The 15,175-nt window shown below is 45.1% G+C and overlaps 4 protein-coding genes across 4 annotated transcripts; all 4 read left to right on the top strand.

The window, feature by feature from the left end:
- Positions 1–1,023: 1,023 nt before the first annotated feature.
- On the top strand, positions 1,024–3,455 carry PAAG_01143 (hypothetical protein; the record flags this gene model as incomplete). Its single annotated transcript, XM_002797238.2, has 2 exons — positions 1,024–2,603; positions 2,831–3,455. The coding sequence occupies 2 exons, from the start codon at positions 1,024–1,026 to the stop codon at positions 3,453–3,455; spliced, it is 2,205 nt and encodes a 734-aa protein (XP_002797284.1).
- Positions 3,456–6,206: 2,751 nt separating this feature from the next.
- PAAG_01144 (aspartate aminotransferase) lies at positions 6,207–7,902 on the top strand (the record flags this gene model as incomplete). The annotated part of the gene is made up of 4 exons (XM_002797239.2): positions 6,207–6,383; positions 6,529–7,306; positions 7,412–7,681; positions 7,808–7,902. 4 exons carry the CDS (start codon positions 6,207–6,209, stop codon positions 7,900–7,902), a joined length of 1,320 nt encoding a protein of 439 aa, XP_002797285.1.
- Positions 7,903–10,818: 2,916 nt separating this feature from the next.
- On the top strand, positions 10,819–11,451 carry PAAG_01146 (hypothetical protein; the record flags this gene model as incomplete). Its single annotated transcript, XM_002797241.2, has 1 exon — positions 10,819–11,451. One exon carries the CDS (start codon positions 10,819–10,821, stop codon positions 11,449–11,451), a length of 633 nt encoding a protein of 210 aa, XP_002797287.1.
- Positions 11,452–12,704: 1,253 nt separating this feature from the next.
- On the top strand, positions 12,705–15,045 carry PAAG_01147 (hypothetical protein; the record flags this gene model as incomplete). The annotated part of the gene is made up of 3 exons (XM_002797242.2): positions 12,705–12,740; positions 12,813–13,076; positions 13,144–15,045. 3 exons carry the CDS (start codon positions 12,705–12,707, stop codon positions 15,043–15,045), a joined length of 2,202 nt encoding a protein of 733 aa, XP_002797288.1.
- Between the last annotated feature and the right edge of the window lie 130 nt (positions 15,046–15,175).

Consider the following 15,175-nt stretch of genomic DNA (forward strand, 5'->3'; position numbering starts at 1 on the left):
CGGATTGCAAGTCGTCTGGAGTTATTCTCTATTCCACCCTTTTTTCCGCTTCCACCTATTCTCTTTCGTCCGCTTTTGTTCTCTTTATCCCGGCCGTTGCCTATGACTTGATGTCCATTTGATTAATTCGTAGGGAAAAGCTGCGTATTTGGGAATTTAATTACCACCTTGCCGTATTACTTTCTGCCATATTTTTTTTTTATTTTTTAATTTACTTTATTTACTTAATTTTTTGGGTGTGGGGTGTTTTGCGTCTGTCTGCTTGGTACGATCGATATTGTTTCCATTTATCTTTTGCTTTCTCTCTGGCCGGTTCCATCGTTCATTTCTGGGATTACACCATTTTGTTTTTGCTGAGATCGGAGTGCGTGGCTGCTGGAAATGAGGAGTATATAATCTTATCCCCATTTAGTTATCCATCATTATAATTTGGTAAGCTTTTTGTATACTTACAGGTAATTTTGGTGTCAATGAAGGAATTTTTGCTTTCTTCGTTTCCTTGCAGAAAGGGTTCGTGGCTGGTGCAGGATGACGTAAAGTCACATGACATACCTGAACTGTGGAGTTAATATGTGGCGCGGCACCGCGCGGCGCGGCTCATCTTGTTTTGTTGCTTTCTTGTTGTCTCCGCCATCCAAATTGCATCAAAGCTACATCTCTCCACTCCATCATTCCATCCAGGGTCTTTTCAACTTGGCCTCCGGATTCGTCTTCGCAAAATACACTTTCTTATCCGCAGCTTTTGGTGCACGTGAATTTGTATTGATGCCGTAGTTGCAAGCGTGGATTTTTCCTGCTGTTGCCCTGGATACGGAACGCTTCACACGCACTTGATTTATTTTATGGCTCAACCTTGAGTAAGCGAAACAAAATTTTTTTTTTCTTTCCCCCTGAGAGATACACCGCTCACAAAGCCAACACAGGTAGAGTCCTGCTCCCGTGATAGACGTCAACCCATTCTTTACCTTTCCCTGTGGCGAACGATTCCTCGGTTGGTGAGCAACTGGTTCACCACATCCCATCATGACTTCGGATACAGATAACAGCAACCATGAGCTTGCGTACCTCGGCCCGGGTTTCGATCTTAATTCTCTGACGGTTCCCCGTATCCGTTCGATTCTAGTGAACCATGACGTTTCCTATCCGGCATCTGCAAAAAAATCCCAGCTCATTGAGATTTTGGAAAATGAGGTGCTCCCACAAGCTAAAAGGCTATTACGCGAGCGTGACCGAGTGAGGAGGACCAGTAAGGGTATTACAAACATGCCTGACAATCAAACATCACTACAGGATGAGTATCAAGATCAAGAGAGAGAATCGATGCCTCCACCATCTACACCGTCTATGTCACGGAGGGGCAGGTCGAGACCCAACACGAGAGCGTCTACGGCTGAGACGGATGACGGTGCTCTTCACCAACAACCGCCACCCTCATCTTCCAGAAAACGGACAACGGCCAAGCATCCTCGAGCATCCGACACAGAAACGGGAGAAGACATTGGTTCCCTCAGAGAAACGCCTCGCAGAGCAACGGCTCGGAAAACACGAAAGAGTGAGGCATTCCCAACCCCTCGCGCGTCTGCTGCATCTGAGGCTTTGCATTCTCCGCCCAGGCCCAAGTCCCGAGACAATGCTGTTTTCACCGATGATAATCCGTTCCAGAGTGGAAGCTCGCCGGTGGACCCTGCTTATTCCCGAACGAGGACTGCAAGCAGGGAACCAAAACGGAGAAGTGGGAGCAGATATTCTTCGGAACGAGCAACAGCAGATGGCCATGGTCGGAGACTTAAAAAACAGGAGAAAATAAAAGTTAAGCAAGAAGAAGACGTCGAAGTTCCAACTAGGTCAACTTTTGAAGTCCCTGGTGCCCGATTGATGACTCCCAAAGCTGAGGAATCGGAAGATGATGACCTTCTCGAGCCTGGAGAAGATTTTACTTCAGAAGAATGGAAATCCCTGGCGAAGGAGCAGGCGGCTAAAGAGCACCCAGGCACATGCTCAGGCTCGTTTATCCGCAGGCGACAAGCGCAGAAACAGAGAACGTTCAGCAGCGTCGCTCCTTGGGTCGTGATCTCCACGCTCTTGGGCGGATTTGGCGCTTGGTGGCGTCAAGAAAAGATTGAGATTGGCTACTGTGGAGTAGGGAAACTACATTGGTCCTTGGCTGACACTAAGGTGCCCGAGTGGGCGGAAGTTCTCGAACCAAAATGTGAACCCTGTCCTCAGCACGCATTTTGCTACCCCGATTTCGAGGTTAGATGCGAGCGCGATTTTGTTCTAAAGCCACATCCCTTATCCCTCGGAGGATTGGTCCCCCTCCCACCTACTTGTGAGCCTGACGGAGAAATGGTACGCCGTGTAAAATCGGTTGCTGATAAAGGTATTGAGTTATTGAGGGAACGAAGAGCACGATGGGAATGCGGTGAAACGGATAAAGCGGACGGAACTGAGGTTCCTTCTCCGGGAATGACCGCTTCCGAGCTTAAGGAGGAACTTACCAAACAGAAACGGAAGGGAATGAGTGACGAGGAGTTTGAGGAGCTTTGGAGAAGGGCTAATGGTGAAATATTCAATCGTGAAGAGATCGTTACTTCCACTCAAGGGTAAGGATTTGCCTTTTTTTTTTTTTTTAAAACTACTACGTTTAGGAGTTCTATTTGAAGAGACCGAGCCGTCGCCAGATGCGTTCTCAGTTATATAAACAAAAGGAACCTCCTAGCAGAAAGTACCTCTTCGTACTTCATTCTTCTGATGAGTGTTCGAAGAAATTTGCTACTATGTCTGACATGTGTATTTAACCCGACTAACAGCACCCCTCGCGAAACCACAGTCCATCCGACACCGTTATCTACGCCTCAACATCCCTATCCCACCTATCTCTCAGCTGCGCCTTCCGACGACATTTACGACTCTCTCTCTTCGCGTATCGATTCCCTATTTTCCTTCTAGTTCTCCTGATCGCCGTAGCGACATATGCCCGCTCGATGGTCCTTGCCCGTCGCTCCGACGCTGCCCGCATCCCTTCACTGGTGAATATGACTCTAGATCGCCTTGCCACGCAAGCAGCCTTGCATGCTCGTGGCGAAGCGCTGGAATCGTGGATTTCCGTTGGCCAGTTGCGTGATGATGTTCTGCGGGATGAGCTGAAGGGGAGTCACCGGGAGAGGTTGTGGAAGCGCGTTCGGAGCTTCGTGGAGGGGAATGCCAATGTTCGTGCGTCGGTGAGAGAGGGGCGGACGGGGGATGTGTCCAGAGTTTGGGAGTGGGTTGGAGGGATTGGGGGTGTTGGGGGTGTTGGTGGGGAGTTGGGAGATAGTGCTGTTAATAAAGGGAGGGAGAGCAATGGCGGTGCCAAAGTGCGATTTTCTTTATCCGCAGCGGAAACAAGTGGAGGTAGTCCTGTAGCTGGTATTAGGGAGATGAGGAAATGGGACGAAGGGAGACCTATTTATTGATATTAAGGCTTTTAATATTTGTATTCTCTTTTCCTTTCTTGTGTCCTTGTGTACATCTCTACGTCCCCTTTTGTTAAGCAGTTTTTGGATACATGTTGTGTTTTGATGTTAAACAGCACACTCTTTTATTTATTTATTTATTTATTTATATATTTATTTAGCTTCAATGCCTTCTATTCTATTCGTTATCTTCTCTTTGTTGAAATTGCAGACTTGATTGTTTTACATTAACTTACCACAGTCACGAGAAGCCCTTCAATCTTTCTGGTTTGTATTTTTGTGAATGGATATGTTTCTTCACGTTCTCTTCATCAGAGAGAATAATGTGTTGTGTTTTGTTTGTTCCTTTTTCCTTTCATGTGTCTCTTGAGAGCGTGTCCATGGCTGGTCTCTTTAGTCATTTCAGAGCTTGTTGTTTTTCCTTGCATCATCTTAAATCCTCATCATGACAAGAACAGCTGTTGCCAATTTGTTTTACTGTCATGATTATTTATTCTTCTTCATCTGTCTGATCAAACTGCTTTCTGCATCTTTCATCGCAATATTCATGCATTAACTACTTCCATATATTGTTTGTAACGCGTCGCCCCGAGCGACACCCCTCACGTGATTCAGCGTACATATATGAATGCTTTTCCCTCCCAATACGAGATCAACCATCCCACAGCAGGCTTGCAGTAAAATTTCAACATGATTCCGCACAATTGGCTCGGTCGACATAAGCAAAAATAGCTATATGCATATTCGCCTGGATCTGATAAACAGCTGTGGTTGGCTGTGCGATTGACGGAGCAAAATGTTTTATTATAACTTGGCAGTTTATGGAAAAAGGCATCCCGAAAAAGAAAATCCCTTTGGCGGATCTCATTTGCTAGCCTGGGGAGGCTGTTACGAGAACAATCACATGGGGATCACCTGATCTTGACCGCGACTTGATAAATCTTCAGTTCAGCCGTTTGTAGCCCCCTTAACAACTTGAAAACTACCAAGGTGCCAGTTGTGAGGCCGCATCCGTGGATCAGATCTCCGGCGCTTATTTTGGGGGGCCAACGCCGTGGATAGCCGTCTGGCTTGTTCGGCGAAGGGGATAAACCCCCACTTTGGGGCTCGAAACGAGACAATGACAAATCTGAAAATAACTAGTTAGCTAGTTAACTAGTTGGTTAGTTATTTGATATAACTAGTAGATAGGAATTACATTTGATGTTTTCATGACCGTTTCAGCATCGAATTTACCGCGGGTCGAAGTAAAAAACGAGTCAGGTACGTCCCGAGGGAGTTGTCAAATAGGGTTTAGGGTTAGGGCTTAGGGTTAGGGCTTCTTATTTTTCATTTCCACCTGATATAGTTATTGTGAACTCTTAGGGCCTTGATCAAACCTGTTTTGTACTATATAATTGAAAACTCGATCACTGAGCAAGGTGCCCGAGCTGTTAACTGAAATTATCTAAAAACGTCATCGAGCGTACAACAATTGAACGGATTTTATCCTGGAGGACAAGACACGATGCTTGACCTGATGGGAAAGCATCGAATTAAAGAGCGATGTTGCACAATGACCTGGGCAACACTGGCCAAACGTTTCACAAGCTAGGGTGAGGGTGTCTGTATGTATACATACATGCTGCTCGCATCACCGTGCTTGGGTTCTGTACATACATTATTACTGCATCTACACGCGCTGTGCATGAACAGATAGGAACGCACGAACTCTTCTCCTAATCATTCAGATACAAAACGTGGGAGATCCTTTGCTACTGTCCGGCAGCACTGCATCAGGCCGCAGTGACGTTGTCACCCTGAAAAGGTACCACCCCGGATTTGACCTCCTGCGAATTGATTATCGACTGATTCCGCAGATGTATGGTTGCTCAGTGAGGATCCAGAGAGAATCGTGTGCTGTCTTTCTTTAGGGAAATGAGAGCGGTTTTGCAAGTGGCACATTATATCCGCTTTGCCCGTTTAAAGGGCGAAATTACATTGCTCCCGAGATATCTGCTCGGGATTTCAGTTGGGGACAACATTCTCCGTAGTGTGGCAGGATCTATAAACTAAAGCAGAACGCGACCATGGATATAATCGGGAGGGGGGGGGGGGGAAGGGGGAAATGAAACAAAAAAATTAGGTTTACTGCCGCAAATTAACTGGGTAGTGAATAGAGTTTTCAATTTTAGTTAGCCGGAAAGGTTGAGTTAAAAATAACAATGATTTGCTAACATATTATCCGACATTGTTCTCTTTAAAGATCACAATGCTCCTTGGGGTGCATTAGATCTGTCTCTGACATCTCGAAAGATTTACTGCATGAAAGATCTAGAATGGTATTCTACTTATTAATGTTAGGATTGTATGATTTGCAATCGTGCGCTGGGGTTCATGGAAAGAAAACAAGGCCGGTTATCCCAAACACTGCCCACTCCGGCTCCGCTAACGAGTTCCGCCGCCCGAGTGTGACCGAATTAATGTTCATTCGCCCCACTGGTTGAGCTATGGATAACCTAATAAAATTTTGGTAAATATGGGTAAATCGCCCTCCAAACCAAGGGGGAAAAAAACCTTGAGAAAATTATATATATATATATATACTTTTTCCTGTGGTTTTAAGGCTATTTGGCTTTTCAAAAAATCAGAGACCCTTTTTATAATTATTAATTCTTTTCGCCCATTGGGGGTCTATAGCTTCCAAAGCAGCCAGCTGGATATCTCGTCAGGTTACTTCAAAAGAAATTGAACAATAACCGTCAGCTAAACATGGCTCCCATGCTCCAAGACAGCCTTTTCGGAGCCTTGAATGTTCCTCCGTATGATGAAGTATTCTCCCTGATGGGTAGTTTTGCTGCCGATACTTCGCCCCAGAAGGTCAGCCTTGGAGCGGGAGTGTACAGAGACGACGAGGCCAAGAGCTGGAGGTTAAATGTTGTGAGAAAGGTATGATTGACTAATCGAGTCCTCTTTGGGAAGAATCAGAAATGAGAAGAGTGAGAACAAAGAAATAAGTTGGAGAAACCCTTTCGAACCCCAAACAAGTCGATACGTGCATCCAGGTACGAAAGTTATTAACCAGATAACTTAGGCTGAAAAACTACTGGGCGATGACCAAAGTTTCGATCATGAGTATCTTCCAATCCCAGGATATCAGCCGTTCGTGGATGCAGCGAGGGATGTAATCTTTGGCACCGACTCCCCAGTCCCCAAGGAGTGTATCGCCAGCTTGCAAACGATTTCAGGAACGGGCGCAAACCACATTGGCGCACGCTTTCTAAAAGATCACCTCCCTTGTCCGGTGTCACCATCATCTTCATCTGTCAGTCCAGTGCGCCAAATATGGCTATCAGATCCAACATGGGCAAATCACCATTTGATCTGGGACTTGGTTGCAACAAGCTCTACTGGAAGCCCCCTGAAAACTGTTCTCTATCCGTACTATCATGCCCCAACAAGATCCTTCGACTTCGACGGGATGATGAAAACCCTAGAATCAAGCGCTCAGAAAGGAGATATAATTTTGCTACATGCCTGTGCGCATAACCCTACGGGCCTGGATCCGACAAGAGTCCAATGGATGGAGATTGCCGATTTGTGCCAACGGAAGGAGATATTCCCGTTTTTCGACTCTGCTTACCAGGGGTTTGCATCAGGAGATCTCGACAATGACGCTTGGGCTGTCAGGAAGTTTGTTTCCCTTGGAATGGAGTTGTGTGTAGCCCAAAGCTTTAGCAAGAATCTCGGGCTGTATGGCCAACGGGTTGGTGCTTTTCATCTCGTGTGCAGAACGGAGGATGCTGCCCGGAGAGCCAGGGGTCAGATGATTGAGTTGCAAAGGGGAGAATTTTCGACCCCACCTGCATATGGTATGCTGTTTCATTATTTCCCCTTAAAGCCTCTGGCCAATGTGTGACCTTGCACGCATGGCGCAACGTGTTAAGGCATTTTTCACTAACGTTAAAAAAAAAAAGGTGCAAGGGTTGCAGCAACCGTCCTTAGAGATCCCGCTTGCTTTATCGAATGGAAACAGGACCTGGCTATCATGAGCAGCAGAATAAAAGCCATGCGACATGCACTGTACGATGAACTACGCCGTCTAGGAACTCCTGGTAGCTGGGAACATATCATCGCCCAAATTGGCATGTTCTCGTACACCGGCTTGACGAAGGCGCAAGTTAGGGCTTTGAGGGAGGACTACCATATCTACCTGCTCGATTCGGGACGAGCGTCGATTTCTGGACGTAAGTTATCATTGATTCTCTTCATACCAGCCCTTTTGATTCATACTGGAGAAAATCCTTTTGAAAGAAAGGCATGTTGGGAAATATGAAATCGGCTGACCGCCTGCGTTCGGCTATCGAATATAGTGACGACGAAAAATGTCAAGTACGTCGCCAAAGCATTTGATGCGGTGGTGAGAAGCCAGTCAGCCTCACCAACATCCAATGGACACGCAGCCTAAGAGTGGGAGTTGTTGTCTGGATTGAATGGATGGCTTGCAGACAAGGATTCGCCCAAATCGCGAAAATCCAACAACATCGGCTAAACGCGGCACAGGCTGCCAAGTTCCGTCTTCCGTATGAGCTGCCTTGTTTGTTCCCTTTAATATATCTAGGGGGTTAGAGAGACATCCCCATTCTTATGTTGGTTGGGACCTTTGTCTTGAAGACAGGGAACGTTTCCGGACAGCCAAATTATATATACCCTAGATGCAAGTCTTTCGTCTTCTGTTCACACTTGGGTGGTGGATATTTTATTGGCTTTTTAGGGGGGTTCAGTGGGTACATTTGTTTCTTTAGATTGTTGACATTTGGGTTCCAGGAATCCACTTCTTAAAGAGCCTTTTGCTTCTATCAAGGCATTCTGGTTGGATATTTTCTTTACATATGTTCCGTAAGAAAATCTTCAACTTTGATAGTTATGGACAGCCGTTGTAGTACGTTCCTCCCGGCTAACGGAACAACGATTTTCCGAGGTCACCTGATTCTGATTCGGTCGTGAAATTTAGGTTTTAAGCTTTCTCTAGTCAGGGCTTGGGCTAACCTTGATCTAGTTGAAAGTGGCTTGATATACGGAGTACAGCCTTATTGCGCAAAGAAACATCCAGATAGAAATTTGATGGGTTCTTATAATGGGCCCTTTTGGAGTGTGTGCCCACTCAACTCGATTGTGCTTGACTTTGGGCCGCCAGCTTGCTGATTTTAAACATACGACCACTGGGTGCTGGTGATTTGGCCTGCGTATGAAGGTGTTTTACTCCAACTACATAACCTATGTCATCTCACCCCTTCCCGGTGCACTTGAAAGTGGCGGACCTAGAAAGCTTCTCTCACTTCCGGAGAGCCAAGATCGAAAATGCAGTTCTCAAAGAAGCCATAACCTCAACTGTTTCTGATGCTTAGCTGCTAAGGGCACATTTCTTACTTCGCCGCGCTTTTGGCCGACAAGGAATGACACACCACTTTCCATGAGATTGAAAGCTTTTGGCGCCAAATTCTATTTTTTGTGAGAATTTGAAGAATATCATGGAAGACATCGCATGAGCTTGCCCCCCTGCTCATTTATTTTGGCCTCCCCTGTTTAAAAGTAAAATCTGGTATTTTGGAAACCCTTTTTACTTCATTTTGGGGAGGGGTATGTACATATGTACTTACCTGATATTTTGCCACTTCTAATATTTCAAATAGTTTTTTAAGTGCCATAATTTTAAACACATATATGCGTTCAGGTGAGCCCTTCAAGGAATTTCTCTTTGAGCATCAAGGGAATAGACAGTACAGACAGCCTGACTCAGTAATGTATCTAACCAAGCTGATAACACTCTTTCATGTAATAGAAGTCTTTCAGCAGCATGATAGCTAGCAACCCTGCAGTAAGTGCCCTAGAGCTGATTCTGAAGTGGTTTAGTGATGGTAGATGATGCTGACTTTATTCTATTATAAACAGGAATATCTCCTGAAAGCAGACTGGTATTTCATTCGAGGCCCACGGTTAATTCAACTATAACCGAATATCCGAAAGTTTTGTGATAGTATCTCACAAAAACGTTGATTGAGGAGACCTTTTCTAAGAAAATCAAGCTTTCCTACCATTTTACCCTCTGCCAGCTTTTCAGTTATATCTAATATCTCCAAAATCCCGTATATTTGTCATTGATATGACTTGAAGAATTTTCTTGTGCCAATTCAATAATTTTCTAAATGAATTTGGTAAGAATCCCAGATCTACATAGAGTCCTCAGCTGCAATAAACAGGTTCTCAACAAAGAGTGATTTTTGTGTCACTGATGAGCCCTGAGTAGCAGAAGCGCAAAATTCAAAGGGGTTCCCTTGCAGGGTTATATACCGCTGCATAGCATCACTGTACTCTCTGCGATGAAAGGCAAGAGTCTCTGGAGAATCTCCTTGTAATGTATATTGTTCAATGCCCTTTCCATTTCTTATTCCATGAGTGGTACATCTCCGGGTCCCGAGTCAAGAGGGATTCTTCTCTACTATATTCCTTTTTAAAAAAAATCTATTATTTCTATTTTTTTTACTGATATTTCATAAAATCAAGTATGTATAAACTTGTTTTCTACTGTATCTTTGTCTAAATACTATTTTATTCTGAGATAAAATTCTATTTAATTTAAAATTATTGTTTTTTAATTTTTTTAATGACTTATAATTTAAAAAAAAAAAATAAAAGTAATATAATTAAACTATAATATTAAATATTTTTAATTTTGTTTTTATTATAAAATACGTATCATTTGTATATTTTTTATTTTGAATATATTTTGAATATAACTTTTTATATTTTCTGTAAAACTAATTAAAAAGTAATCTTTTGAATACTTCTATTCTTTAGTTGACAAAATTTTTTATTTTTGCAATTACTTGATCTGCTAAGTCATTGCCAGTAACTATATGCAAGACAGTTTATTTGAAGCAGCAAGCAGTTTTCTTCAGTGTTGGTGAGATGCCTACAGTATATAGAGGCTGTCTTTGTAGTGTCACATCGATGTTGTTCAATTGATTCTGAATTCTGTTGCAACCTGAGCATAATTAGGGAGCGACTGCGTAACCTCTTCATTGGGCGCCATAGTGGGTGGTTGAAGTTGGGCACTGAGATTCTTGTATTGGAGGGAGAAACTAGCTAGTTAGTCTATACGCGGAATCATACAGCCAGCTACGTCGACCCCCAATATATTAAAGGCTGCTCCACACCCCACTTTCTTGTTGCAGCTCCCTGGTTACCCCTCAGTTGTCGACGTCCATCAACCTCAAAACCCTTGGCTAATATCGTCCCTCACTACATTACGAAAACATAGCTATTTTCAAGTGGGGATCCATCGTTGCTAGGTCTTTCTAATTATCTCATTGCTCATCCAAAGATGGGCGTCAGTAGTCTTATATGCGTCTTCTATCAAGGGCACTTCGTTGTTGCCCAATACGCGCAATTCGACGGATTCCCCCAGGGACAAGGACTGAAAATCTTGAAATTCCTTGTTGTCCCAGGAAATATTACGCGTCTTACTGAAGGTCTTGAGAACATTAAATATCTGTCCATGGAAGAGCTCGACGAGATCTATATAAAAGTCAGCACCATGAACAGAAACGCTTACGAGAAGAAAGCAGAAAGTGACCCTGACTTCCCCATGCCTGTCAACATATTCAAGCACCTTTACCCTTCTCTCTCCCGCGAGGTAGGCGGCGATATCCTCGAAATGATTGCTCAATCTACACCGGAGAAAAAAATACCACATTCCCTGGAACTGGAGTTTGCGAATGAGTCATTCTTCTGCGAGTGGGCCTATGTGGTTGATCTTGATAACGATGTGTTTGAAGTATTTGGTGGTGCAGAAAGCAAAGAGACAGCCACCAATAAACGCTTTAACGACGTTGGGCAGAAGAATGATACTGTTCCCAAATTTGTTGAAAGCTTTGCCTTTGATGATTTGCCACAAGGCGAGCCTGAATTCATCGAGGATTTACTCAAAATAACTAGAACCTGGTGTGGCAACTGAACGGCTATGACAAGATTTTGCGGGAATTGGACGTGGGTTCCTTTTCGCTCTTTCGGGTGAAAATTGCTGCATGGCCAGCGCAGAATGACTGTCACTACCCTACGTGCCAGAGCATTTTTCTGCTTTGCAATTGCCACCATTTGCTTTCCGGCGCTTTTTATTGACTCGTGAAGGAATTATGGTCTTAACCATTATCAAGCAAAAATGCCAGGCCTTTTATTAATAACACACCTGTGGGCCTATGAAGTACTGGGAAATTTGTTGTCCATCTCAATAATACGGAGGGAGGTAACATATGAGAGAGCTGTTGGCAATTCTTCACCTCCATTTTGTCAACATGCACCACAGAAAATCCACTCTTCACGTTTTTGAGTTTGTTTCCATTCTAACGCTGAGACTTAAAGAGTGAGATTGCCATAGGGAATAAAAGCTATCATGAAAAACATTGAAACCATGCGTTGAGATGAGATCTTGAATACCACTTTATGGACAAAATTGCCAGGGGTATCACCGTCCTGTAGTCAACTAACTACATCTCTAAACCAGCTCAAATGTCCCAATGCGGTATCAACCTTTAAGTGAAGAGAGACCAAACAAAGCGTCAAACTGGTGTATCATATGATGGTGTTTAAAAGAGTATTGCCGGCTATGAGCTTTTGATACTGCATATTCCATAACTGTATCCCGTATATACATTTATCCAATGCTCCACAATTGTACTCTGAGTGTTGGATTGATTAGTGTGTTGGCTCAACGCCAGGCTCTTCCCCGATCTGGCCTAGCTTAATCGCGTGGATAGTTAAATGTATTTCTCATGACGAATATCGCGTTCGTCCGGGGACCGTTCGATTCTCCCAACCGAGGGGAGGCTGGCTGCGCTATATGCGGGCTATCTAGATCACGTGCAGCAGGCAGAATAAAACCGATTTAGACTTCTTGAAATTATATTGAGCCCGAGGTGGAGTTGGAATCCGCAATGCCAAGTAAAATCACGTGATAATATGTTTCTGCACAAATGGTGTTTATCACCAACGTAGAGAGCAAATGGTACAGACGGAGGAGATCTGTCGCATAAAAACTATTGCTCTTGTCGCGTTCGGCATCCGTCATCCCAAGCATCGCCTTTAGCCCTTCCTGGAAAAGACCTCTGAAGTTTATTGTTCTTTTATTGCATGAGGACTTGTGTCTGTTTCTTCTCCACCGTTTTCATTGTCACCGCCGCCTGAATGAGCAGGCAGAACGCAGCCGCGAGGATGCCCGATCCCGCGGGAGGGGTGCCTCAACAGCTTGTAGGATAGCCTTGCGATCAATGGAAGTATGGGAGTCCTGAGATACCATGAAGCTAATACGTTGTTTTACAGTTGCCCCATATGCACCTCGTTTCCAGCTACCGGTATCCCCTGACGAGCACTCTCTCCCACGAAACTGCTGTCGATTACCTCATCTCGGCGCCCAAGGTTGTTCGAGAGTTACAGACGGTGCACTGGATGTTCCTTGACGGCCCTCCTGATGGGACTGTGCTCCTAACGTGGCAGCCCCTGAATTACCTTGGTACAAATTTCGCGAGCGACGGCTATTTTTGGGCAGACGCGGAGCAGCTCTACAGCACAGAAATAAGAGGCTACGTAAGGAGAAGAACTTTTTTGCCCCTTTTCCTATTCTTCACTTCTCCTAATACCTGTATGTATTTAGAATCTAGAGCTTTATCTTCAGCGCTGCGGATATCATTCACCCAATGAAACGATAGCTGCACATTGTCGGAAGCGATACCGTCTGACTCCCTCTAAAAACCCGAATGCGAATGTTTTGCCCTGCGATCCATCTTTATGGATAATTCACTATTCTAAAACCCCATCTGTAGATCAATTACCCGTGAACCGGATTCAAATCACTCCTCAGATGCACAATATTCTAGCTCAAAGACGTTTTCTTCAGAGCCAGGGACAACTTGTGCGGAAGGAGTTCATGCTGCACGACCGGAACAGCTGGCCAACCATCAACCTTCCTCCACAAGTAGGACAGCAAAACTTTGCGCAACAGGGTGTTGCATACGCAAACCCTCTCCTAGGCCGACAGCAGGCTGGTCCATTCTACCAACCACAACCAGGGCAGAACATACCTGGACCGCAAGGTAAAGCTGCAAGGTCGAGTCGCTCCTCAGCAGCGGCAGCCATGGCGAATGTTGCTGTACCAGACTATTCTCTAGAGGAAGAAGAAGTCTCGACGGGAGACATGCTGGATGCTATTACCCCACGGGATATCAGCAAGATGAGGTATCGTCACCACCACGAATGGATGGATGAAATTTTTGGTTCTCCCTACAGTGTGAGGCAGATCATGCCTGTGGATCTAGGACTTGGTAGGAAAGGAGAACTTGAATCTTTAACTTCTGGATTCTTTGATGCTCCTACAGGCCCGTCTCTTGCGCAGAAAGAGCTCAGTGCTCCGAACACCACGGGGAAAATGGAAACCGGTAAAGCAGAGGCCTTTGCCAAATCTGTCGATCGCAAAGTCTCTGATATAAATGCTGAGATTGAAAAGATGAAAAAAATCCACGCTAAAAGGTTGGAAAAGATGAAACGAATCACAGTTCTGAAAGAGGCTGAGCTAGCGCTCCGTGATGCCTTCATAGACCCTGATGACGTGGGAACTGAGTTCTGGAGAGCTGAGGGCCGCTTGGAAGCTTTTGCCGGAGAAGAATCTCTGCAAATTGATTACCCTGACAATCGTCCGAAAGCTAAAGTTGATGATATTGTTCGCAACCTGGAGAGGCATTTCGGGAAAGCAATTGTACCAATCAGCGAAGTTGCGTGTGTCGAGAAAGGCGGTCTTCAGGAAAGGGCGCCAACACCCAAGCCTGCTAATGGTTCTTCTGTGGGAGACGTCGATATGGCTGGGGCCAACATTACCTTACCTGGTCAACTTGATGGGGTAGCTGATTCCGCACAACGACAGCCACCAGCCGCTATCACAGCAGTTCCCGCACCGGTCCCTATAACAGCTCCATCTGTTCAGCAGACTGATGAGACTGAAAAGGCTAATGTCCCTTTACCAAATACCACCACTCAAGCGCCATCAGTAATTGGCACCTTACTTCCGGCTGTGCCTTCTAAGCCGGATATTAGTGGCGATGTCGAGATGGGCGGGGTGGAGAGTGACAACCTTCCCACTACCACTACAGATCAGGAAACCGGCGACTGGGTGATGGTTAGCAAGGAAGACAACTTTCCGGCAAATGAAAGCACTGCCCCTACTGAAGGAAACGGTAAACCTTCCAGCGCAGAGCTCTCTGTCGCAGTTGCGGGAGCAGCAGCAGCAGCCCCAGCAACAGGCCCACCAGGGAGTGGACTTCAAGGACTAACGACTGCCGGTAACATTGAATTGGGTGAGCCCAGTTCGCTTGAAACAAACAATTTCGACGACGCAGCTGGGTTCAGCAATATTGACTCTGCCGGAGACGCATTGGCAGCGTACAGTGAGCAGAATGATGATCTTGGAATGGAGGAGCTTGATAATTCTGCGTTTGGGGAAGCTTTCCATGCGTCGGAGGCTGAGCGCGGGGAGCAGCAGCCTGATAATGAGGAGATTTCATGATTCGCGTTGGGTTGGGGCTTTGAGTGTACTAATATATGAATATGAAATGAAATGATGTAGAGTCTTCTTCTTCTTCTTCTTCTTCTTCTTGATTACCGCATTGGTTCTGATATACCTTCCCTTTCTTCAA

This window comes from Paracoccidioides lutzii (genome assembly GCF_000150705.2).
Source record: "Paracoccidioides lutzii Pb01 unplaced genomic scaffold supercont2.2, whole genome shotgun sequence".
NCBI lineage: Eukaryota > Fungi > Ascomycota > Eurotiomycetes > Onygenales > Ajellomycetaceae > Paracoccidioides > Paracoccidioides lutzii.